The sequence below is a fragment of the Scyliorhinus canicula genome, chromosome 1 (assembly GCF_902713615.1).
Source record: "Scyliorhinus canicula chromosome 1, sScyCan1.1, whole genome shotgun sequence".
Lineage (NCBI taxonomy): Eukaryota > Metazoa > Chordata > Chondrichthyes > Carcharhiniformes > Scyliorhinidae > Scyliorhinus > Scyliorhinus canicula.
The window spans coordinates 167,881,768-167,908,857 of NC_052146.1; the positions used below are offsets into that span (position 1 = coordinate 167,881,768).

At 47.6% G+C, this 27,090-nt stretch overlaps 1 protein-coding gene across 2 annotated transcripts in view; it reads right to left on the minus strand.

Annotated features, from left to right (window-relative positions):
• The window catches only part of acat2 (acetyl-CoA acetyltransferase 2), a 127,180-nt gene that overhangs the window by 72,201 nt on the left and 27,889 nt on the right, over positions 1 to 27,090 (minus strand). For both annotated transcript variants that reach the window (XM_038802295.1, XM_038802302.1), the window contains exons 3-4: positions 22,296 to 22,477; positions 8,854 to 8,971 (exon numbers count right to left, since the gene is read on the minus strand). In XM_038802295.1, the coding sequence (XP_038658223.1) occupies positions 8,854 to 8,971; positions 22,296 to 22,477 (300 nt within the window). The remainder of the gene's footprint in view (positions 1 to 8,853; positions 8,972 to 22,295; positions 22,478 to 27,090) is intronic.

A 27,090-nucleotide genomic window follows, 5' to 3' on the forward strand; every position in this document is an offset into this window, starting at 1 on the left:
TGAAGTGTGTATACTTCAACGCAAGAAGCATCAGGAATAAGGTGGGTGAACTTAAGGCATGGATCGGTACTTGGGACTACGATGTGGTGGCCATCACGGAACCATGGATAGAAGAGGGGCAGAAATGGTTGTTGGAGGTTCCTGGTTTATAGATGTTTCAATAAGATTAGGGATGGTGGTAAAAGAGGTGGGGGGGAGGGTGCCATTGTTAATTAGAGATAGTATAACAGCTGCAGAAAGGCAGTTCGAGGAGGATCTGCCAACTGAGGTAGTATGGGTTGAAGTCAGAAATACGAAAGGAGCAGTCACCTTGTTGGGAGTTTTCTATAGGCCCCCCAATAGCAGCAGAGATGTGGAAGAACAGATTAGGAAACAGATTTTGGAAAGGTGCAGAAGTCACAGGGTAGTAGTCATGGGTGACTTCAACTGCCCAAATATTGAGTGGAAACTCTTTAGATTAAATAGTTTGGATGGAGTGGTGTTTGTGCAGTGTGTCCAGGAAGCTTTTCTAACACAGTATGTAGATTGTCCGACCAGAGGCGAGGCCATTTTGGATTTGGTACTCGGTATTGTGGAGATAGTGACCACAATTCTGTGACTTTCATTTTTGTAACGGAGAGGGATAGGTGTGTGCAACAGAGCAACGTTTACATTTGGGGAAGGGTATATACGATGCTGTCAGACAAGAACTCAAGTGCATAAGTTGGGAACATAGGCTGTCAGGGAAGGACACAATTGAAATGTGGAACTTGTTGAAGGAACAGATACTACATGTCCTTGATATGTATGTCCCTGTCTGGCAGGGAAGAGATGGTCGAATGAGGGAACCATGGTTGACAAGAGAGGTTGAATGTCTTGTTAAGAGGAAGGAGGATACTTATGTAAGGCTAAGGAAACAAGGTTCAGACAGGGCACTGGGGGGATACAAGATAGCCAGGAGGGAACTTAAGAAATGGATTAGGAGAGCTAAGAGAGGGCATGAAAAATCTTTGGCGGGTAGAATCAAGGAAAACCCATATGTGATAGTTCACACACATATGTGAGAAATATGAGAATGACTAGAGCGAGGATAGGTCCGATCAATGACAGTAGCGGGAGATTGTGTATCGAGTCTGAAGAGATAGGAGAGGTCTTGAACGAGTATGTTTCTTCAGTATTTACAAATGAGAGGGGCCATATTGTTGTAGAGGACAGTGTGAACTGACTGGTAAGCTCGAGGAGATACTTGTTAGGAAGGAAGATGTGCTGGGCATTTTGAAAATCTTGAGGATAGACAAGTCCCCTGAGCCTGACGGGATATATCCAAGGATTCTATGGGAAGCAAGAAAATAAATTGCAGAGCTGTTGGCAATGATCTTTTCGTTCTCACTGTCAACAGGGGTGGTACCAGGGGATTGGAGAGTGGCGAATGTCGTGCCCCTGTTCAAAAAAGGGAATAGGGATAACCCTGGGAATTACAGGCCAGTTCGTCTTACGTCGGTGGTAGGCAAAGTAATGGAAATGGTACTGAGGGATAGGATTTCTGAGCATCCGGAACGACACAGCTTGATTAGGGATAGTCAGCACGGATTTGTGAGGGATAGGTCTTGCCTCACAAGTCTTATTGTATTCTTTGAGGAGGTGACCAAGCACGTGGATGAAGGTAAAGCAGTGGATGTGATGTACATGGATTTTAGTAAGGCATTTGATAAGGTTCCCCATGGTAGGCTTATGCAGAAAGTAAGGAGGCATGGGATAGTGGGAAATTTGGCCAGTTGGATAACGAATTGGCTAACCAATAGAAGTCAGAGAGTGGTGGTGGATGGCAAATATTCAGCCTGGAGCCCAGTCTCCAGTGGCGTACCGCAGGGGTCAGTTCTGGGTCCTCTGCTGATTGTGATTTTCATTAATGACTTGGATGAGGGAGTTGAAGGGTGGGTCAGTAAATTTGCAGACGATACGAAGATTGGTGGAGTTGTGGATAGTGAGGAGGGCTGTTGTCGGCTGCAAAGAGACATAGATAGGATGCACAGCTGGGCTGAGAAGCGGCAGATGGAGTTTGACCCTGAAGGACAAATATGAATGCGGAATACAGGGTTAACGGTAGGGTTCTTGGCAATGTGGAGGAGCAGAGAGATCTTGGGGTCTATTTTCATAGATCTTTGAAAGTTGCCACTCAAGTGGATAGAGCTGTGAAGAAGACCTATGGTGTGCTAACGTACATTAGCAGAGGGATTGAATTTAAGAGCCGTGAGGTGAGGATGCAGCTGTACAAAACCTTTGTAAGGCCACATTTGGAGTACTGTGTGCAGTTCTGGTCGCCTCATTTTCGGAAGAATGTGGAAGCTTTGGAAAAGGTGCAAAGGAGATTTACCAGGATGTTGCCTGGAATGGAGAGTAGGTCATACGAGGAAAGGTTGCGGGTGCTCGGCCTTTTCAATTAGAACGGAGAAGGATGAGGGGCGATTTGATAGAGGTTTATAAGATGATCAGGGGAGTAGACAGTCAGAGACTTTTTCCCATGGTGGAACAAACCATTACAAGGAGAACAAAATTTAAGGTGAATGGTGGAAGATATAGGGGGGGGGATGTAAGACGTAGGTTCTTTACCCAGAGAGTAATGGGGGCATGGAATGCACTGCCTGTGGAAATAGTTGAGTCGGAAACATTAGGGACCATCAAGCGGCTATTGGATCGGTACATGGATTACAGTAGAATGATGGGATGTTGATTAATTTGCCCTTAATCTGGGATAAAAGTTCGGCACAACATCGTGGTCTGAAGGGCCTGTTCTGTGCTGTATTTTTCTATGTTCTATGTTCTACTTCACACATCCCACGTGGATCCCCATAGGTAGGTTCGCAGGCTATGTAGCATGTGGGAGTTATTGCCTAGCATCACAATCAGACTCTGATGCCTGGACACTGTGCCTCAACACTGCAGGAGGCAACACCTAGGATGCAGCGACCAACATCCGAACGCCCAGGGGCTAGGCCTCAGCACCGGGGACATATCCGCGACTGGGGAGGTGGCCAGCACCTGGTCCAGGTAACGTTATGTGCCGGTGTCTGGGTGTGGGGTCCCCGTTGCAGCTGAGGTGCATGGACTGGGAGATCCTGGGGTGGGGGGGGCACAGCTGGTTGTCAGTGTCACACCCTCTCCCAATTCCTCACAGATGGTACACGGTATGGACATTATCCCTGCAGAAGCTGCCCTTGTGGTCCTGCTGGCAGGCCAGGCAGCTGGACGCCGGAGAAGGCGGCGGCAGTGGTGTCGACAGAGGCTCGAGGCTCTGTCCCACATCCTGAGGATCCAGCTGACCAACAGGCCAGGGTCTGACCCAGAGGGGGAGCCTAGTGATAGCCCAAGGTGTACAGATGTCATTGGTCTTTTGAACAAATGGCGGACAGAAGTACCGGAGGAGGCTTCACCTCAATAATGGAACGGTGCAGCACCTGTGCCATGTCCTCATAGACATGGCACAATGTGGAGGAGGAGGATACGCGCTCCCGATGACCATCAAGGTTATCGCAGCCTGGCCCCGCACCTGCGGGAGATGTTCACAGACTCGCTAGCTAGGGGCACACTGCCACCCACGTTAGCACAGGCCTCAATCTCGCTGATACCTAAGAAAGACAAAGACCCAACGGAATGTGGGTCATACAGACCCATATCTCTGCTGAACGCAGACGCCAAAATCCTAGCCAAAAGGCTAGAAGACTGTGTACCTGAGGTGGTCACAGAGGACCAGACGGGCTTCGTCAAAGGTAGACAGCTTACCTCGAACATCAGGCGCCTGCTGAACGTGATAATGACCCCCTCTGGGGAGAGAACACAAGAGGTGATCGTCTCCCTGGACGCAGAAAAGGCCTTCGACAGAGTCGAATGGAAATACCTCATAGAGGTACTGGAGCGGTTCGGGCTGGGAACAGGGTTCACCGCTTGGGTAAAGCTCCTATACAACGCTCCCATGGCGAGTGTACGGACCAACAATACCAACTCCCAATACTTCCAGCTGCACAGGGGCACCAGACAAGGATGCCCACTGTCCCCGCTGCTGTTCGCACTAGCAATCGAACCGCTAGCAATCGCGCTCAGGGCAGCAAAAAATTGGAGGGGGATCCGAAGGGGAGGTAGAGAGCACAGAGTCTCACTCTATGCGGATGATCTGCTCCTCTATATCTCGGACCCACAAAGAAGCATGGACGGAATCATCGCGCTCCTGAAAGAGTTTGGAGCCTTCTCGGGCTACAAACTCAACATGAGCAAAAGCGAGATCTTCCCAGTACACCCGCAAGGGGGGGGGGGGGGGGGGGGGGGGCAGCACTAAGGGGGGGGGGGGCAGCACTAAAGGGGCTGCCGTTCAAACAAGCCCGACATAAATTCCGCTACCTGGGGATCCAAATAGCCCATGACTGGAAAGGGATCCACAAATGGAACCTCACCAGCCTGACGGAGGAAGTTAAAAAGGACCTGCAAAGATGGAACACACTCCCGCTCTCCCTCGCGGGGAGAGTCCAGACGATCAAAATGAACGTACTGCCCAGGTTCCTCTTCCTGTTTAGATCCATTCCGATCTACATCCCCAAGGCCTTTTTCAAAGCGCTGGACAAACGTATCATGGCGTTCGTATGGGGGGGTAAAAATGCTAGGATCCCAAAGAAGGTCCTACAAAAAACAAAATCCAGGGGGGGGCTAGCCCTCCCGAATCTACAATTCTACCACTGGGCGGCAACAGCCGAGCGAGTAAGGGGATGGATCCAGGAGCCAGAAGCCGAGTGGGTGCATGCGGAGGAGGCCTCCTGCATGGGAACCTCCCTCCGGGCCCTCGCCACGGCAGCACTCCCAACCCCACCCAAAAAACACTCCAGCAGCCCAGTGGTGACAGCCACCCTCCAATCCTGGAACCAACTGCGGCAGCAATTTGGCCTGTACAAAATGTCGGACAAGGCTCCCATCTGCAACAACCATAGGTTCAAACCAGCACTGACTGACGCCACCTTCAAAAGGTGGAGACAGGACGGGGGGACACTGACAGTCAGGGACCTATACACGGACGACAGGATCGCAACACTGGACGAACTGACAGAGAAATTTCAGCTAGCTGGGGGGAACAAGCTACGGTACCTGTAGCTCAAAAACTTCCTACGAAAGGAGACAAGGACGTACCCACAACCGCCACGACAGACACTACTGGAAGACCTACTGGACGCAAGTATCCTAGAGAAGGGGAACTGTAGCGACATGTATGACCGACTGGTAGAAAGGGACGACACCGTACTGGACGCAACAAGAACGAAATGGGAGGACGACCTGGGGATGGAGATAGGGTGGGGACTCTGGAGCGAAGCACTGCATAGGGTCAACTCCACCTCCACGTGCGCAAGGCTCAGCCTGACGCAACTAAAAGTGGTACACAGAGCCCACTTAACGAGAAACCGTATGAGTAGGTTCTTCCCGGAGGTGGAGGACAGATGTGAGCGGTGCCAAAGAGGCCCGGCCAACCACGCCCACATGTTCTGGTCTTGCCCCAGACTTGTGGAGTACTGGACAGCCTTCTTCGAGGCTATGTCCAAAGTGGTGGGGGTGAGGGTGGAGCCATGCCCGATAGTGGCGGTCTTCGGGGTTTCAGACCAGCCAGATCTATTCCTGGGGAGGAGGGCGGACGCCCTTGCCTTTGCCTCCCTGATCGCCCGCCGTAGAACCCTGTTTGCCTGGCGGTCAGCAGCACCGCCCAGAGCTGCAGACCGGCTGTCCGACCTCTCGGATTCTCTCCAAATGGAGAAAATCAAATTCGCCATCCGAGGGTCGGACGACGGCTTCCACAGAACGTGGGAGCCATTCATGCAACTGTTCCGGGACCTGTTTGTGGCCAACGTACAAGAGGAAGAATAGTCGGGTGGCCAAGAATCAGGGGAAAATGGACGGGAATCGGGGGAGGGTGGGGGGGGGGGTTACGGGCTCGTTATGGGGGTTTGCTGGCAAGCCAAGGCCCAAAACCAAACTATAAATAAATGCCTATAAACATGTGCCTCGGCCATACTGGGGAATGTAAAATATGTATGCTGGCTAAAGGGGACGGCCACAATTGTTGTTATGAAGATGCTTACCTGTAAATATTCATGTAAAATTTTTGTGTTTTCTTTTTTTCTCTCTCTAATAATTTGTAATTTGTCATATATAAAATATGAAAACTCAATAAAAAACATTTATAAAAAAAAAGGTTATCGCAGCCCTGAAATTCTGAGCCTCAGGATCATTCCAGGGCTTGAGCGGGAATTTGTGCGGCATCTCACAAGCTACAGCCGACAAGTGCATCCGTGGGGTCACATATGCCCTGTTTGTCCAGACAGCAGACTATAAATTTTAACGTGGACCAGGCCCAGGCATCAGGATTCTCCGCCATCGATGGGAGACCCCAGGTCTAGGGGCTAATAGATGCACGCATGTCGCCTTAATGGGAGTGCCTTACATCAACAAGAAGGAGTTTCACTCTCTGAACGCCCACCTTGTGTTCGACCACAAGACTATGCACTTGTGTGCACACTTCCCAGGGAGTGAGCACGACAGCTACATCCTGGGACAGTTGGACATGACCGGCAGCTTGGGGGATAATGGATATCCGCTGAGGACCTGGTTAATGACGCCTGTACGGAGGACGGTGACCAATGTGGAGAACCGGTACAATGAGGCCCTTGCAGCTATCTGGGCTGTCATTGAGCGGTGCATCGGACTCCAAAAGATGCAGTCCCAATGCCTCGACCGCTCTGGTGGTGCACTGCAGTACACCGCCCGGGGGGTCGACCGCTTTGTGGTGGTCTGCTGCGGCCTCCACAACCTGGCACAGCACTGAGGCGACGTGCTGGAGGTGGAGGGGGAGGAACATGCGAGGAAGTGAACAAACGAATTTGATGGACAGTAGGTCCCTGAGGGTAATGAGTTCACAGACAGAGAACAAAGGGATGAGCACAGCATGGATAGGAAGGGGGGAGGGAGCTTAGCCTCGTGGAGAGAATGGAGAAAAGGATGCTGGGTAACAAGAGGCCAGGATTGGGAAATGCGAAGTGAGCCAATCAGGATATATGGCCAGGTCAGAAGGTGTATACATTGACCTATGGGAAGCTTGTATGCGAATCTTGATGTGATTCAATCAATATGTGCTGTGATTTCTTTGTCCTAGCTCTCACTGCCTTTTGGGAGCTCAAGAAGATAGCTGTGTGTTCTAAGGTCCCACGAGTGAGTCAGCCTTGCAAGCTGGTGGAAATAAAACAATAATTGATACCTGCAGATCCGTCTCAGATTTTATTGAGCCCAGACTAAAAGGATCAGGGATTGTCACATGTGGAGGACAAGAAGGCGCAGGACCAGTCAGAGGCTGGAAGACAGGAGGCAGAAGCGGGAGGGCTCTTATCCTTGCTTGGTTCACATAGGACGTGGCCTGTCCATCATTTCCTCCTCCCCCCCCCCTCCCCCCAGTGCCCCCTTAGTGATCCTCGACCTGCTTAGCCTTCTGGGCTCCACTGCTGCATCTAAGTGCGTTCCCCACAATGCACATCAAGAGGTGGAGGCATCCTGCTGCTGACAGTATCCCATGGCCTTCGATGCCCCTGGCGGATATCCTCTGGAGCTGATGGGCCACAGCCCACTTTCCGGTGGCATATGACCCTCCGTGCCACCCTGTTCCGGGTGCTGACTGCGAGATATGCCACTGTCAGGGGATGGGTCTCAGGGGAATCGGGTGGCCACCATCGCCACCCCACAGGGTGACTTTGGGTTGTCACCCAGCACCCCCCTCCTCCCAGTCGATGCCTACAGGACCTTGGGGTTCACCTCTAGAAGGAGGGGCAGCTGGATCGAGCATCAAGCCCCAGGTCCCCTCCGTAATCTGATTCTGCCACCCTGGCGGCTCCCCAGTCTGTAGCATGGTGCCGACGCTCTCAGTGATGCTCCTCCGTGACTGGGACATGCTCTGAAGCGCCCTGGCAATTGGGAGACCTTCCCTAGCGACCGGGACGTGCTCTGGAGGGCCTTGGCAATGCCCACCTGAGACTGGTGGCTGATGCCCCGCAGCATCTCATCAAGGTCTGCCTGGTACTGGGTCTCATCCCCCAGCGACTGTGACACGCTGTCGAGGCGCTCAGCTATGGCCGACTGAGCCATACATTGGGCACCTCCTCTCATTTTTGGGAAAAAAACATTTTATTGAAGGCATTGTTAATATATACATATTCACAAAACTATAAAAGTCAACCGCGGCAACAGGTGACAAAACCCTCCCACCCTCCACTTCAGTACCCGCCTCCCTTTTCCAACCCTATCCTCTCCCAAACAAAAAGGAAACTCTCCCCCCGCCACCTCCCTGACCACTTCACACTCCTTGAAAAAGTCGATAAAGAGCTTCCACCTCGAGGCAAACCCCTCCTGGTGGTGGTGTTGGTGGTGGTAGGCAGTAAATTAAAATAAGGCGGGATCTGGCCAAAGCAGACTGGGAACAGCTATATGTGGGGAATATTTACAGCAGAGCAGTGGGGGATATTGAAAGAGGAAATGGGAGAGTATAAGCCCAACATGTCGCGCATCCAATAGGAACTATGCAAATGGAAAAACTTTGACTTTATCAGTAACATCGGAACAATGTCCCATGAAATATGAAAATCAATAATTTTTTGACACTATCATACTGGAAAGACTTCACCTCAATCATTTTAGCGTAAAATGACATTTTAGCGTAGATTGTGTTCTCAAGACTCTAAAGTGGGATTTAACAGTGAGAGTACCATCAACTGAGCCAAGATTGGTACTTGAACAAGTTTCTCCCAGACTTGCAAAAGCAAACACTTGATTCACTTACATGGTAGCTAGTGGAGCTCTTACCTGTTATTCCCATGTGGTAATGATGAAAAGCATCCATCAAACCATCACAAAGAATGCTATCCTGCAGTGATAGATCACCCATTTTGATACCAGTTCGCATCAGTGCCACATGCGGAGTCTAAAATACAAAATTGGATGCAACTTTTGGTTAATCAGAGTTTTGGAGGGTTCTCTGGGTATAAACGGAATGTAGCGAAAAGCGAGGTTTTCCCGGTAAATGAGCTGGGACGGTGGGCAAATTTAGGGGCAGATGTCATTTATGGTAGCGAGGGATAGATTTAGGTACTTGAGGATTCAGGTAGCGAGGGAATGGATGGGGCTCCATAAGTGGAACTTAACATAAGAACATAAGAACTAGGAGCAGGAGTAGGCCATCTGGCCCCTCGAGCCTGCTCCGCCATTCAATTAGATCATGGCTGATCTTTTGTGGACTCAGCTCCACTTTCCGGCCCGAACACCATAACCCTTAATCCCTTTATTCTTCAAAAAACTATCTATCTTTACCTTAAAAACATGTAATGAAGGAGCCTCAACTGCTTCACTGGGCAAGGAATTCCATAGATTCACAACCCTTTGGGTGAAGAAGTTCCTCCTAAACTCAGTCCTACATCTACTTCCCCTTATTTTGAGGCTATGCCCCCTAGTTCTGCTGTCACCCGCCAGTGGAAACAACCTGCCCGCATCTATCCTATCTATTCCCTTCATAATTTTAAATGTTTCTATAAGATCCCCCCTCATCCTTCTAAATTCCAACGAGTACAGTCCCAGTCTACTCAACCTCTCCTCATAATCCAACCCCTTCAGCTCTGGGATTAACCTAGTGAATCTCCTCTGCACACCCTCCAGTGCCAGTACGTCCTTTCTCAAGTAAGGAGACCAAAACTGAACACAATACTCCAGGTGTGGCCGCACTAACACCTTATACAATTGCAACATAACCTCCCTAGTCTTAAACTCCATCCCTCTAGCAATGAAGGACAAAATTCCATTTGCCTTCTTAATCACCTGTTGCACTTGTAAACCAACCTTCTGTGACTCATGCACTAGCACACCCAAGTCTCTCTGAACAGCGGCATGCTTTAATATTTTATCGTTTAAATAATAATCCCGTTTGCTGTTATTCCTACCAAAATGGATAACCTCACATTTGTCAACATTGTATTCCATCTGCCAGACCCGAGCCCATTCACTTAACCTATCCAAATCCCTCTGCAGACTTCCAGTATCCTCTGCACTTTTCGCTTTACCACTCATCTTAGTGTCATCTGCAAACTTGGACACATTGCCCTTGGTCCCCAACTCCAAATCATCAATGTAAATTGTGAACAATTGTGGGCCCAACACGGATCCCTGAGGGACACCACTAGCTACTGATTGCCAACCAGAGAAACACCCATTTATCCCAACTCTTGCTTTCTATTAATTAACCAATCCTCTATCCATGCTACTACTTTACCCTTAATGCCATGCATCTTTATCTTATGCAGCAACCTTTTGTGTGGCACCTTGTCAAAGGCTTTCTGGAAATCCAGATATACCACATCCATCGGCTCCCCGTTATCTACTGCACTGGTAATGTCCTCAAAAAATTCCACTAAATTAGTTAGGCATGACCTGCCTTTAACGAACCCATGCTGCGTCTGCCCAATGGGACAATTTCTATCCAGATGCCTCGCAATTTCTTCCTTGATGATAGATTCCAGCATCTTCCCTATTACCGAAGTTAAACTCACTGGCCTATAATTTCCTGCTTTCTGCCTACCTCCTTTTTTAAACAGTGGCGTCACGTTTGCTAATTTCCAATCCACCGGGACCACCCCAGAGTCTAGTGAATTTTGGTAAATTATCACTAGTGCATCTGCAATTTCCCTAGCCATCTCTTTTAGCACTCTGGGATGCATTCCATCAGGGCCAGGAGACTTGTCTACCTTTAGCCCCATTAGCTTGCCCATCACTCCCTCCTTAGTGATAACAATCCTCTCAAGGTCCTCACCTGTCATAGCCTCATTTCTATCAGTCGCTGGCATGTTATTTGTGTCTTCCACTGTGAAGACCGACCCAAGAAACCTGTTCAGTTCCTCAGCCATTTCCTCATCTCCGTTATTAAAACTCCCTTCTCATCCTCTAAAGGACCAATATTTACCTTAGCCACTCTTTTTTGTCTTATATATTTGTAAAAACTTTTACTGTCTGTTTTTATATTCTGAGCAAGTTTACTCTCATACTCTATCTTACTCTTCTTTATAGCTTTTTTAGTAGCTTTCTGTTGCCCCCTAAAGATTTCCCAGTCCTCTAATCTCCCAGCAATCTTTGCCACTTTATATGCTTTTTCCTTCAATTTGATACTCTCCCTTATTTCCTTAGATATCCACGGTCGATTTTCCCTCTTTCTTCCGTCCTTCCTTTTTGTTGGTATAAACCTTTGCTGAGCACTGTGAAAAATCGCTTGGAAGGTTCTCCACTGTTCCTCAACTGTTCCACCATAAAGTCTTAGCTCCCAGTCTACCTTAGCTAGTTCTTCTCTCATCCCCTTGTAATCTCCTTTGTTTAAACACAAAACACTAGTATTTGATTTTACTTTCTCACCCTCCATCTGTATTTTAAATTCCACCATATTGTGATCGCTCCTTCCGAGAGGATCCCTAACTATGAGATCATGAATCAATCCTGTCTCATTACACAGGACAAGATCTAGGACCGCTTGTTCCCTCGTAGGTTCCATTACATACTGTTCTAGGAAACTATCGCGGATACATTCTATAAACTCCTCCTCACGGTTGCCTTGACCGACCTGGTTAAACCAATCGACATGTAGATTAAAATCCCCCATGATAACTGCTGTACCATTTCTACATGCATCAGTTATTTCTTCGTTTATTGCCTGCCCCACCATATCGTTACTATTTGGTGGCCGATAGACTACTCCTATCAGTGACTTTTTCGCCTTACTATTCCTGATTTCCACCCAAATGGATTCAACCTTATCCTCCATAGCACCGATGTCATCCCTTACTATTGCCCGGATGTCATCCTTAAATAACAGAGCAACACCACCTCCCTTACCATCCACTCTGTCCTTCCGAATAGTTTGATACCCTCGGATATTTAACTCCCAGTCGTGACCATCCTTTAACCATGTTTCAGTAATGGCCACTAAATCATAGTCATTTACGATGATTTGTGCCACCAACTCATTTACTTTATTCCGAATACTACGAGCATTCAGGTAAAGTACACTTATGTTGGTTTTTTTACCTCTGTTTTGAATCTTAACATCTCCAGTTTTATTCCTTTTGTTATTATTGGGCCTATTCACTGTGCTCCCCTCAGTCACTGTACCTTGTACTGTCGCCCTTATGGATTTCTGACTATGTCTTCTCTGCCTTGCACTTTTCCCCTTACTTCCTTTTGTTTCTGTCCCTGTTTTACTACCTTCCAACTTCCAGCATTGGTTCCATCCCCCTGCCACATTAGTTTAAACCCTCCCCAACAGCTCTAGAAAACGCCCCCCCTAGGACATCGGTTCCAGTCCTGCCCAAGTGCAGACCGTCCGGTTTGTACTGGTCCCACCTCCCCCAGAACCGATCCCAATGCCCCAGGAATTTGAATCCCTCCCTCTTGCACCATCTCTCGAGCCACGCATTCATCCTATCTATCCTGACATTCCTACTCTGACTAGCTCGTGGCACTGGTAGCAATCCTGAGATTACTACCTTTGAGGTCCTACTTTTTAGTTTAACTCCTAACTCCCTGAATTCCGCTTGTAGGACCTCATCCCGTTTTTTACCTATATCGTTGGTGCCTATGTGCACCACGACAGCTGGGTGTTCACCCTCCCCCCCCAGAATGTCCTGCAGCCGCTCCGAGACATCCTTGACCCTTGCACCAGGGAGGCAACATACCATCCTGGAGTCTCGATTGCGTTAACGAAGCTGGCGGAGGAGGCCAGGGAGGATCTTAAGAGCTGGGATACATTGCACTTGAAAAATGAAATGAAAATGAAATGAAAATCACTTATTGTCACAAGTAGGCATCAATGAAGTTACTGTGAAAAGCCCCTAGTCGCCACATTCCGGCGCCTGTCCGGGGAGGCTGGTACGGGAATCGAACCGTGCTGCTGGGCTGCTTGGTCTGCTTTCAAAGCCAGCGACCTAGCCCAGTGAGCTAAACCAGCCCCTTGGTTAGCCACTTAACGCTGGTGGGGAAGGTCCAAGTGGAGAAAATAAATATTTTGCCAATGTTTTTGTTTATCTTTAAAGCTCTCCCGATCTTTATACCAAAGGCCTTCTTTCAGAAAGTGGATACGATCATTTCTGACTTGGTGTAGGCAGGGAAGGTGCTGAGGGTGGGGAGGACCCTGCTGCAGAGGCAGAAGGGGGGGGGGGGGGTTGGCATTGCTGAACTTGCTTGATTATTATTGGGCGGTGAATGTGGACAAGGTGCAGCGGTAATGGGAATGAGAAGGGGTAGAGTGGGTTAGACTGGAGGAGGAGTCTTGTAAGTAGTGGTAGTCAAGTAGGGACTTTGCGCGAAAGGTCTGGAGGGGGTTCCCTAGGGTGCCGGGATACACCCTGTTGGGGTGACTGTTGCTTCTGGATCTGGAAGGTGTAGGAAAAATTGGGGATATATACAAGTGGCTGAGGGGGCAGGGAGGCGAGCGGGCGGTGAAGATCAAGGGAGATTTGTTAGTGCTCTTTGGGGGGGTTTAAACTAATTCAGCAGGGGCATGGGAACCTGGATTGTAGTTTTGGGGTACGGGAGATTGAGAGTATAGAGGTCAGGAGCACAGATTTGACTTCGCAGGAGGGTGCCAGTGTTCAGGTAGGTGGTTTGAAGTGTGTCTACTTCAATGCCAGGAGTATACGAAATAAGGTAGGGGAACTGGCAGCATGGGTTGGTACCTGGGACTTCGATGTTGTGGCCATTTCAGAGACATGGATAGAGCAGGGACAGGAATGGTTGTTGCAGGTTCCGGGGTTTAGGTGCTTTAGTAAAGTAAGAGAAGGGGGCAAAAGAGGGGGAGGTGTGGCGCTGCTAGTCAAGGACAGTATTACGGTGGCAGAAAGGGTGCAAGAGGGGGACTCTTCTTCCGAGGTAGTATGGGCTGAGGTTAGAAACAGGAAAGGAGAGGTCACCCTGTTGGGAGTTTTCTATAGGCCACCTAATAGTTCTAGGGATGTAGAGGAAAGGATGGCGAAGATGATTCTGGAAAAGAGCAAAAGTAACAGGGTAGTTGTTATGGGAGACTTTAACTTTCCAAATATTGACTGGAAAAGATATAGTTCAAGTACATTAGATGGGTCGTTCTTTGTACAATGTGTGCAGGAGGGTTTCCTGACACAATATGTTGACAGGCCAACAAGAGGCGAGGCCACATTGGATTTGGTTTTGGGTAATGAACCAGGCCAGGTGTTAGATCTGGAGGTAGGTGAGCACTTTGGAAACAGTGACCACAATTCGGTGACCTTTACGTTAGTGATGGAAAGGGATAAGTATACCCCGCAGGGCAAGAGTTATAGCTGGGGGAAGGGCAATTATGATGCCATTAGACATGACTTAGGATGTGTAGGCTGGAGAAGTAGGCTGCAAGGGTTGGGCACACTGGATATGTGGAGCTTGTTCAAGGAACAGCTATTGCATGTTCTTGATAAGTACGTACCAGTCAGGCAGGGAGGAAGGGGTCGAGCGAGGGAACCGTGGTTTACCAAAGAAGTGGAATCTCTTGTTAAGAGGAAGAAGGAGGCCTATGTGAAGATGAGGCGTGAAGTTTCAGTTGGGGCGCTTGATAGTTACAAGGAAGCGAGGAAGGATCTAAAGAGAGAGCTGAGACGAGCAAGGAGGGGACATGAGAAGTCTTTGGCAGGTAGGATCAAGGAAAACCCAAAAGCTTTCTATAGGTATGTCAGGAATAAAAGAATGACTAGGGTAAGAGTAGGGCCAGTCAAGGACAGTGGTGGGAGGTTGTGTGTGGAGGCTGAGGAGATAAGCGAGATACTAAATGAATACTTTTCGTCAGTATTCACTCAGGAAAAAGATAATATTGTGGAGGAGAATGCTGAGACCCAGGATATTAGAATAGATGGCATTGAGGTGCGTAGGGAAGAAGTGTTGGCAATTCTGGACAAGGTGAAAATAGATAAGTCCCCGGGGCCTGATGGGACTTATCCTAGGATTCTCTGGGAAGCCAGGGAAGAGATTGCTGAGCCGTTGGCTTTGATTTTTAGGTCATCATTGTCTACAGGAATAGTGCCAGAGGACTGGAGGATAGCAAATGTGGTCCCTTTGTTCAAGAAGGGGAGTAGAGATAACCCCGGTAACTATAGGCCGGTGAGCCTAACGTCTGTGGTGGGTAAAGTCTTGGAGAGGATTATAAAAGATACGATTTATAATCATCTAGATAGGAATAATATGATTAGGGATAGTCAGCATGGTTTTGTGAAGGGTAGGTCATGCCTCACAAACCTTATCGAGTTCTTTGAGAAGGTGACTGAACAGGTAGACGAGGGTAGAGCAGTTGATGTGGTGTATATGGATTTCAGTAAAGCGTTTGATAAGGTTCCCCATGGTCGGCTATTGCAGAAAATACGGAGGCTGGGGATTGAGGGTGATTTAGAGATGTGGATCAGAAATTGGCTAGTTGAAAGAAGACAGAGAGTGGTAGTTGATGGGAAATGTTCAGAATGGAGTTCAGTTACGAGTGGCGTACCACAAGGATCTGTTCTGGGGCCGTTGCTGTTTGTCATTTTTATAAATGACCTAGAGGTGGGCGCAGAAGGATGGGTGAGTAAATTTGCAGACGACACTAAAGTCGGTGGAGTTGTAGACAGTGCGGAAGGATGTTGCAGGTTACAGAGGGACATAGATAAGCTGCAGAGCTGGGCTGAGAGGTGTCAAATGGAGTTTAATGTGGAGAAGTGTGAGGTGATTCACTTTGGAAAGAATAACAGGAATGCGGAATATTTGGCTAATGGTAAAATTCTTGGTAGTGTGGATGAGCAGAGGGATCTCGGTGTCCATGTACATAGATCCCTGAAAGTTACCACCCAGGTTGATAGGGTTGTGAAGAAGGCCTATGGTGTGTTGGCCTTTATTGGTAGAGGACTTGAGTTTTGGAGCCATGAGGTCATGTGGCAGCTGTACAAAACTCTGGTGTGGCCACATTTGGAGTATTGCGTGCAGTTCTGGTCGCCACATTATAGGAAGGATGTGGAAGCATTGGAAAGGCTGCAGAGGAGATTTACCAGGATGTTGCCCGGTATGGAGGGAAGATCTTATTAGGAAAGGACTTGAGGCTGTTTTCGTTAGAGAGAAGAAGTTTAAGAGGTGACTTAATTGAGGCACACAAGATGATCAGAGGATTAGATAGGGTGGACATAGCTTTAAATTGACGTCTGCTCATCCACACTACCAAGAATCTTACCATTAGCCCAGTACTCTGTCTTCCTGTTATTCCTTCCAAATGAATCACCTCACACTTTTCTGCATTAAACTCCATTTGCCACCTCTCAGCCCAGCTCTGAAGCTTATCTATGTCCCTCTGTAACCTGTAAAGCTGGTACAGCTCACAATGACTTACAGGCACCATATAAAGAAGTGGAACACAACAACTGTTCACTTATAACAACAGAGATAAGATATGCAATCATATTAATCTTTATTAATGTCACAAGTAGGCTTACATTTACATTAACACTGCAATGAAGGCCCCCGGTTGCCACATTCTGGTGCCCGTTCGGGTACACTGAGGGAGAATTCAGAATATCCAATTCACCTAACAGCACGTCTTTCAGAACTTGTGGAAGGAAACTGCAGCACCCAGAGGAAACCCACGCAGACACGAGGAGAATGTGCAGACTCCGCACAGTGACCCAAGCCGGGAATCAAACTTGGATTAGACCAAAGAACAAAGAAAATTTCAGCACCGGAACAGGTCCTTCGGCCCTCCCAGCCTGCGCCGATCCAGATCCTTTATCTAAGCCTGTCGCCTATTTTCCAAAGATCTACCTCCCTCTGTTCCCGCCCGTTCATATATCTGTCTAGATGCATCTTAAATGATGCTATCGTGCCCGCTTCTACCACCTCCGTTGGCAAAGCCTTCCAGGCACCCACCACCCTCGGCGTAAAAAATATTCCACGCACATCTCCCTTAAACTTTCCCCCGCTCACCTTGAAATCGTGACCTCTTGTAATTGACACCCCCACTCTTGGAAAAAGCTTGTTGCTATCCACCCTGTCTATACCTCTCATGATTTTGTCGCCCTCAATGAGGTCCCCCCTCAACCTCCGTCTAATGAAAATAATCCAAATCTACTCAACCTCTCTTCATAGCTGGCGCCCTCCGTACCAGGCAACATCCTGGTGAACCTCCTCTGCACCTTCTCCAAAGCATCCACATCCTTTTGGTAATGTGGCGACCAGAACTGTACGCAGTATTCCAAATGTGGCCGAACCGAAGTCTTATACAAGTGTAACATGACCTGCCAACTCTTGTACTGAATACCCCTTCCAATGAAGGAAAGCATGCCGTATGCCTTCTTGACCACTCTATCAACCTGCGCAGCCACCTTCAGGGTACAATGGACCTGAACACCCAGATCTCTCTGTACATCGATTTTCTCCAGGGATTAGATTATAACAGAATAATGACCAGCTAATCTCCTACTCTCCCCCCCCCCCCCTCCCCACCCTGCACACTTTTGCCATCCCACCCTGTATCCAAACACACACAAGACGTACACACGCAGAGGGAGGGGGAGGGGAAAAATTTAAGCGGAATAATGGAAAATGAGCGTCCTTGCTTCAGATGTTGAAGTTTTTTTAGCTGACTGCCCTTCCACGATGCGGAGTGATTGAGAACCACTGGTTGGATGGCCACGAGAATCTTCTGGCTGGAACATTGGGTCCGAAACCCCAAACTGTAGGATTCACTCTGGGGAGTCACTTTCATTTGTATTAGTCTGGGTATTCGCTCAAAAGGATCTTCTCAGGCCTGTGTAATTCTTATTGGTTTCGAACTCCACCAGAATGTCCCCTAGCTTTACTGAGGAAAAACAGAGTTCCCCTCATGAGATTTTAAAGAGGATTCATTAAACAACTGGCTCTACTGCAGCTGTTGCTGTACTGAACTTCCTTGCAGTTTAATCTAACTATAGGGGAGAGAAAGGTCTTTACTTTGAACTTTCAGACAGAGTCCATCAGGTAAGAGAGAGAGATCAAGGCTTTGACCCTCCAGCGTCTTGATCAAACTGAAACTAACTTGGGAACAGTCTCACAGAGAAAAGGAACATTCTAGAACAGTCACTACCAATCAGCATAAATAATCAGCTGAGGGTCCGGCAAAGTAAACAGCTCATTGGCCGACAGCCAAGTCCAATATGATGAGTCATCAGCGATATCAGCACATCCGGCTAGATTCCTTAATTTTAATTAAAGGTGAAGTCCATCTTAAAGGCATAGGAGAATTTTTGTCCAGGTACAAAGATTTCAAAGTCAAAATAACAGGAAATAAAGGGAATGCACAGGGAAAACAAGTTTTTAACAGAAGGATCCTTCCAATGTTGAGCCAAAATAAAACAAAATGCTACGTGTATATCTCTCGTAACATTCACTTGCGCTGCTGTAACATCCAAGGCTTTGAATGAAGCACTGGAAAATAGGATTAGTGTTGTCAGGTCTTTGTTGGCTGGTGTGGACACGATAGGCTGTAAACATCTATGAATCTATGTTATCAATCAAACTGTGAATTTACATCCCTCCTCCCCCACTGTGATAATGTTCTAACATTGTGGAAGCAGTCAGGCAACATCAATCCTTTAATGAAAGCTATGCCAACAAACAGATAGTGAAATTGTAAGTAGGATCACAACAGGTGGCTTTTATTAACAAAATTTATAGGGCTCAGGTATTTAAATGTTTTCACTGTTTCACTGAACTTATCCACTTTTTATGCCCAGCAGGTCTTCTCCAATTGATCTCAAAGGGCACCTGACCTCTCCAAAAGTGGCAGCAGTGGCCAGGGCAGGGGCTACAAGCAGCCCCCAGGCTCTAAATCTTTTGAGTCCAGGACAAGGTAAATGCAGGGGCGAGGGTGTCAGGGAGGGGAGAGGAAGCCTATGGGGTGGTGTGATGGGGATGCAAGAGATGTGGAGGCCTGCGGCAGCACGTAGCATAGTGGTTAGCTCTACAGCTTCACAGCTCCAGGGTCCCAGGTTCGATTCCCGGCTGGGTCACTGTCTGTGCGGAGTGTGCACATTCTCCCCGTGTCTGCGTGGGTTTCCTCCGGGTGCTCCGGTTTCCTCCCACAGGCGAAAGACGTGCAGGTTAGGTGGATTGGCCATGCTAAATTGCCCGTAGTGTCCTAATAAAAGTAAGGTTAAGGGGGGGGTTGTTGGGTTACGGGTATAGGGTGGATATGTGGGTTTGAGTAGGGTGATCATGGCTCGGCACAACATTGAGGGCCGAAGGGCCTGTTCTGTGCTGTACTGTTCTATGTTCTAGGTTAGGTGGATTGACCATGATAAATTGCCCTTAGGTTAGATGGGGTTGCTGGGTTACGGGGATAGGGTGGAGGTGTGGGCTTAAGTAGCTTTCCAAGAGCAGGTGCAGACTCAATGGGCTGAATGGCCTGCTTCTGCACTGTAAATTCTATGATTCTGTCCTTAGACTCTTCCTGCCAGGCTAGCCCTCCACCCCTCATAAAACTGTGCACAAGTTAGGGTTGGATGGGAAAGTGATGGCATTGTTACTGTGAAATTTTACAAGCTCCCTCACCTGCAAATCCGCTAAAAAGCATTTGATAATGTCTCACAAGATAAAGTTCATGATGTTGGGTGTGATATAGGGGTTAGGGGCTGGTTTAGCTCAGTGGGCTAGACAGCTGGTTTGTGATGCAGAACGAGGCCAGCAGCGCGGGTACCTGCTTCCTGTACCAGCTTACCCGAACAGGCACCGGAATGTGGCGACTAGAGGCTTTTCACAGTAACTTCATACTTTTGACAATAAAAGGTTATTATTATTATATATTGCATAAAACACTGGTCAGCCTGACTGGAGTATTGCATCCTGTTCTGGAGTCGCACTTTATGAATGATTTAAGGGCAATAGATGGTGAGAATGCAGAGAATTGGGCCTGGAGATTGGAGAAGTTGGGCCTGTTTTTTTTTAAAGAGAAGGTTGAGGGGGAATTTGAGAGAGGCATTCAAAATCATGAGGTGGCCGGACGGAGTAGAATCATAGAATCTACGGCACAGAGACAGGCCCTTCGGCCCAAACTGGTCCACGACAACTAAAAAGCTCATCTAAGCTAACCCCATTTGTCTGCATTTGGCCCTTCTCACTCTAAACCTTTACTATCCATGCATCTGTCCAAATGCCTTTTAAATGGGCAGCACGGTAGCATGGTGGTTAGCATCAATGCTTCACAGCTCCAGGGTCCCAGGTTCGATTCCCGGCTGGGTCACTGTCTGTGCGGAGTCTGCACGTTCTCCCCGTGTGTGCGTGGGTTTCCTCCGGGTGCTCCGGTGTCCTCCCACAGTCCAAAGATGTGCGGGTTAGGTGGATTGGCCAGGCTAAATTGCCCTTAGTGTCCTAAAAAATAATGTTAATGGGGGTTGTTGGGTTACTGGTATAGGGTGGATACGTGGGCTTGAGTAGCGTGATCATGGCTCGGCACAACATTGAGGGCCGAAGGGCCAGTTCTGTGCTGTACTGTTCTAAAAAAAAAAAAAAAATGTTGTCAATGTCCCTGCCGCAACCACTTCTTCCGGCAGCTCATTCTACATACATACCACCCTCTGTATAAAAAGGTTGCTCTTCAGATTCCAATTAATTCTTTCTTTTTTTGAGGGTTGTTTCGCCAAGCTGAAGGACACGCTGGATCCGATTAAGGCTTCGATTGATCAAGTGGTTCAAAATCAGGAAACCCATGGGAGAACGATCCAGGAGGTGGAACAAAAGTTGTCCGAGCACGAGGAGTATGTAACCGGTGGAATTCTAGAAGTTTTCAGAGATATTGAGTCCACTGCTGGTGAGGACATTTAATTAAGCAAGAGAGAAGGGAGTCCTCCCCCCAATGTTTATTTTACCATGTTGATGTCATTGTTTGTTACTGTTATAAAAAATTTCAAATACCTAAATATTATTAAAAATAAAAGAAAGAAAAGGACGCAGTAGAGTGCGGGTCATACCAGCCGATATCTCTACTAAATGCGGATGCCAAGATTCTTGCTTAGGTGCTCAGGTTGGAGGAGTGTCTTCCCCAGGTGGTTGGTGAGGACCAAACAGGATTTGGAGGCGGTTGTCTTCGAATGTGTGGTGTTTGTTCAACGTGGTGCTCTCCCCATCGGGAGGGGGGGGGGGAGGGGAACAGAAGATTATTGTGGCTCTGGATGCTGAGAAGACCTTCGATAGGGTGGAGGTGTGGTATTGTGTGAAGCAAATAATGGCATGATGGGAAATCTAGTCAAGTCTTCTTGGTACAATTGAATTTAAACTGAGTTCACATAACCTAAGGCACAGATACAAAGAGCCAAGGTCAACTTGACCTGAGAACTGGCTGACTCTAAAACTCAGATAAGACGTGTTCGTCATGAGACCAGAGCAGTCTAAATATATACAATAAGCTAAAAAACTGTCTCTTCCTGTACTTAAACAAATTTGTCCATCGCTTAAAACAAAGACAAGATAATGACATGAGACCCGAGTCCTCTAAAGGTCAACAAGGAGACGCCATTGTAATGATTATTACTTATGTTTTACTTTCAATCAAATTCCTGACCAAGTTGTATTCATGTTATCTTGATCCTATAATGTATAAAAATCGCCTTATTCTTCTGTAATATCGCAGACTTGGGACGGACCAAGCAGTTTGTATTTGACTGCCTTCCGACTTCAAGTCTCAGCCATTACTGCTAGCAGTCAGTTCTAATTCGTAAATAAAGTTCAGTTTTGCTTATCTAATGAATGCTGTTTGAATTTCTCTATCACAGTCAAGAAGCGGGGAAAATATTGAATGCGACAGAGTAATGTTACTTGTTTGCGGTGTTGGAACAGTTTGGGATAGGGCCCAAGTTTGTGTCATGGATTAAGTTGCTCTGTGAGGAAGCCAAGGCAAGTGTCCATACAAATGATTTAAATTCAGACCCAAATTTGAAAATGATACAGAGGACATAGTAGGAAAGCAACGTGGTTTGATGGGTTGTTGCAGAGAGGGTGTTTTTCCTCTTGTGGAGAATCTAGAATTAGAGTGCACAGTTTAAAAATAAGGGGACTCCCATGAAAACAAAAATATGGAGGATCTTAAAGAAGGTTAATCTTTGGAATTTACTTCCACAGAGAAACTATGTCATTGAATGTGTTCAAGCCTGAGTTACAGATTTTTGATCGACAAGGGAGTCATAACAGCTTCACATGCCTCACTTAGGACAGGTGAACTGTGCTCCTACCTTACTCATGTTCTCCATGCCGCCTGCTACCACAATACTGGAGCTTCCTGTTATGATGGCCTGTGTTGCGAGACACACCGCTTTCAGCCCAGAACCACAAATCATTTGACAGCTCCATGCTGGCACCAGATATGGGATTCCTGCAATGACACTAGCCTGACGAGCAGGATTCTGTCCTTGGCCTACAAGATAGTAGAAGAAAAATATTGTAGTTATGCTTTCTATCATAAAGCACATCATTATTACTGTAAAAAAGAACAAAAAGACTTGGGAAAGTTTGAATCAAATATTACTGAGATTATTTTTCCTGTATGTGAGACCCGATTTTGTCAAACTCTTTTTGTACTACTCTTTTCCCATCTCCTCCGTCTCTCCTAAAGGTGTTTGAAAGTGTTGGCTAGTGTAGACTTGAGAGATGAACAGACACTTCCAAGACTGATGAAGGTTCAACTCAATTTTATTAACTACTTCTAACTAACTAACACACGATGACTGTGGGTCTAATTGATGCTAACTTAAACTAGAGACCTAAGCCTTGTCCGAACCAGATGATTCTCTCAGCACGTGGTCTGAGTCTGTGCTGGGCTGGATGAGTTCTTGTTACACTGAGAGGCAGCACCCAGAATGAACGGGACCATGGTGCCCTCTGCCTTTATAGTGTGTGTATTCTAACTGGTGATTGGCTGCGGTGTTTGTACATGTTGATTGGTCCCTGTGTGTATCCATCAGTGTGTATCTGCACCATGATATATTGGTGTATATTATGACAGTGTTGATATCTTGTCGACTAACCATTGTACATAATGATCACGAGCCTTTCCTAGGGTGGTCATTATGCTACAATGAGCTATTAAACTGAATGGTAGCAGGTTGTTCCATTATGTGAAGCTTCACAGATGAGCTTGATCCTCACTATGTTAGCAGATGCATGTAAAAAAAACAGAGATACTACAAAATAAAAGGCTATGGTGAATGAGCTGAAAAGTAAGGGGATAGAGTCTGAAAAAACACAAAGATTGGATCAGATTTGGAGATTGCCATCACAGGATCCAGACTGCCAATCAGAAGTCAGCCAGAGACAAAGACAAAAATTAAAAAGACAAGAATTGTAGAATGATACAGCACAGAATGCCGTTTGGCCTCTTTGAATGAGAGATCCAATTAGTCCCACCACCCTGCTCTTTCCCATATCCTAGTCATTTTTTTCTTTTTCAAGGACTGGGATGGAATTTTGAGCCCACGTGAGCCATCAGTGAGAACAGTGACGTGGTGGAAATACAGCGAGAATCAGGAAACACGATTCTCACCAGCAAGATCCCATTTTCCGACCCTTCACGAGTGGCGCAAGGAGAATCCTGCAATGGAAGGCCGGGACCTAGTTTATTAGATGGTTAGAAAGCCCTCCCACCGGGACATCCCCCTATTGAATATTTGCAACAGCTGTATATAAAAGTGAGAATCTGGCAACCTCAATACCGAAGGGGACGTCAGAGATGGGTGTTCAAGTTGCCATTATCCTCCAAAGTGCCAGCTGCAGAGGGGGTAATGAAGAGGATGCTGTGCACCCAGATAATTTCAATGCTGGCCCGGGTGAGGGGGGTTCAGTATTGCTATCTCAGGGCACAGGTCACTCGCAGGCCAAAGCGGCCCTCTGTAGCTGAAGCCTTTAGGTTTAAAGAGGTCTGCTGGCTGGTGTACAGGCAGCGCTTCCAGTGTCTTCCTTGCTGGGCTTGTGGCGATATCACCGCTGAGGGATTACCCTTACGGATTGCCAGCTGGAAAGTGGGTGGGAGCAGGTGAATCCCATGAGATGCCAGGCTGCGATGGGCAGAATGGGGGACTCTGACAAGGGGTGTTTTCCAGCATTGTGAGCCCGAATACCCTCTCAGACTGCACAGTGAAACCAGAGGGCATGAGATGTCAGGAAGTTCAAGGTCACTGGTTATGTAGGCCAGGCTGTGTGGCTAGTTGTTCCAGTTGGAAAACTCCTTTGATCCACAGCCATTGAGAGCTGGGGGAATGAGTGTGCCCTAACATTAATTTCAGTCTCCACAAGCATCGCCTGCAACAAGGGGAAACCGTTCCTTGATGTGCCAATTGAGCCAATTTAGTCAGCATTGCAATGCTTGAGAGTGCCACTGATTGGCATCCCAAGGGAGTCATCTGACCTGACTGTCTGCCCCTCTACTGCGGTTACATTTGCGGCCGGGTGTCCCTGGCCGCAGAGGGTCTCAAGGGTCGGAGCACTTCATTCAGGTGGAGTTGAGAGGAAGCAACTGTGTGGAAGTAACTATTGTATGACAGGGGAGGGAGTGAGGCTCAGTGGAAAGGCACTCACATAGAGGGATGCACATGGGTGGGTGCCCCAGATCCTGAGAGGGTTGTGGGTCAGGGCATTGTCAGGCCTCCTCATCGTTCACGGTGATGTTCTCTTCCTTTCAGTTTGTGATTCTGGAGAATCATGGAGTCAGTCAAGCTGGCAATTCCTTTGATCGTGACCGACCAGCAGCAGAGACATCAATGTGCCACTGCACACGGTGAGGAAGCAGAGCAACAGATGGCAGAGCCTCGGAGGAGACACTACTGGCCATGGGTGTTGTGACGTAGAAATTCCTATCTCCAGGTGTCAGAGATCCAGTGCCGGAGAAGACTGTGTCCCCCTTTATCTGCGCCCCTGACAGTTACATGGTGGAGCAGACTTGATGGGCCAAGCGGCCTAATTCTGCTTCTATGTCTTGTGTCTTATGGTCTTATGAACTTCTATGCCAGTGGCTCGTTTCAGGACAGCACAGGTGACCTGCGTGGCATTTCCCAGTCAGCAGCGCACAAGTGCATATCGACGGTCACAGATGTGCAATTTGTGAAGGCCCACATGTACATCAACTTGGACTGGAAACAGGCGAACAGGACACCAGGACGATGGGCTTCAACTGCATAGCAGTCATGCCCCAGGTGCAGGGTGTCATCTACTGCATCCACACACCTCTCCATTCCTCATGACCACAAAGGATACCATTCCCTCAATGTCTAGCCTGTTTGTGAACAGGCAATGTGCCCGTTTCCCAGGAGCTTCCATGATAATTACATCTTGTGGCGCTTGCAGATCCCAGTTTAATTTTTCCCCCCAGTAATGGGGAAAATTCTACAGTCCATGAACAAAGATTCTGCAGTAAAACACTTGGAACACATTGGCAGGATCGGACAACATGGATTTATGAAAGGGAATCATGCTTGACAAATCTCTTTTTTTTATAAATTTAAGTTCCCAATTCATTCTTTCTAACTAAGGGGCAATTTAGCGTGGCCAATCCACCTCCTGCACACCTTTGGGTTATGGGGGCGAAACCCACGCAGACACGGGGAGAATGTGCAAACTCCACACGGACAGTGACGCAGAGCCGGGATCGAACCTGGGACATCGGTGCTGTGAGGCAGCAGTGCTAACCACATGCTGCCCTTGCTTGACAAATCTACTGGAATTTTTCGAGGATGTAACTGGTAGAGTTGAGGAGGGGAAGGGAGAGACTTGAGGATGTGGTATATTTGGACTTTCAGAAGGCTTTCGACAAAGTTCCACATAAGTGTGTAAAATTAAAGCACATGGATTAGGGGCAGTGTATTGAGATGGATAGAAAACTGATTGGTACTTCTGGTGGTGGCCATGAGCAGAGTGGTCGCACGCAAGGTGGCTCCCTTTAGAGAGAACAGTGAGAGCAATCTTTTAACCCCATCAAACAGGCACTAGAATTATCCACAACCACAACCCCGCCCCCGAAAAACAGTCTAACCCCTGCAGACCATATCGAAGAGAAATCTGAGAATGGGAAAGAGCCAGCTGCTCAACAGGAAAGCCAACAAGGACGAGGGGGGGGTGTTTCGAGCCTCTGTGCAGCTTGCAGCTAAAACCAACTATGGGTTGATATGTCCTAATTGGTAGCCTGTTTTCAATCTGACACCAGCTCCTGTAAACTCAACTACAACGGCAAAACTGCTGTGAATCTGACAACAAACTACAATAGATCAGGCACTGCCACGGTACTGGAGGAGACTCTTAGCTTGAATGCTGTGTACAACACCAATTGAACAAACCTGTAAATTACAGCATGTTCCTTAAAAGGATATAATTGCGCCACCCCTTTCAGTACATTCACTCATGACTGAGGTGAAATAAATTCTAAATTTCAGCTGTCATGCATGCTAAAAAATATTTTCAAGTTTCCAGCCTCATAATCACACAATACAGAATAAATGAAACTAAAATTTAAAATTTGATCTATGCAGCATAACTAGAGCGAATCATATTACCTGCAAACGGCCTTTAGCTTGTGCATACACAGAATCACAGTGCAGAAGAGGGCTGTAGGCCTCCGACACGTGAAAAGCACCTGACCTGCCTCCCTAATCCCATTTGCCAGAACTTGACCCATTGCCTTGAATGTTATGACATGCCAACAACTCATCCAGGTACTCCAGTGTTCAATTCTGGTCACCACACTACCAGAAGGATGTGTAGGCTTTACAGAGGGTGCAGAAGAGATTTACCAGGATGTTGCCTGGTATGGAGGGCATTAGCTATGAGGAGCGGTTGAATAAACTCAGTTTGTTCTCACTGGAACGACGGAGGTTGAGGAGCGACCTGATAGAGGTCTACAAAATTATGAGGGGCATAGACAGAGTGGATAGTCAGAGGCTTTTCCCCAGGGTAGAGGAGTCAATTACTAGGGGGCATAGGTTTAGGGTGCGAGGGGCAAGGTTTAGAGTAGATGTACGAGGCAAGTTTTTTCTTACACAGAGG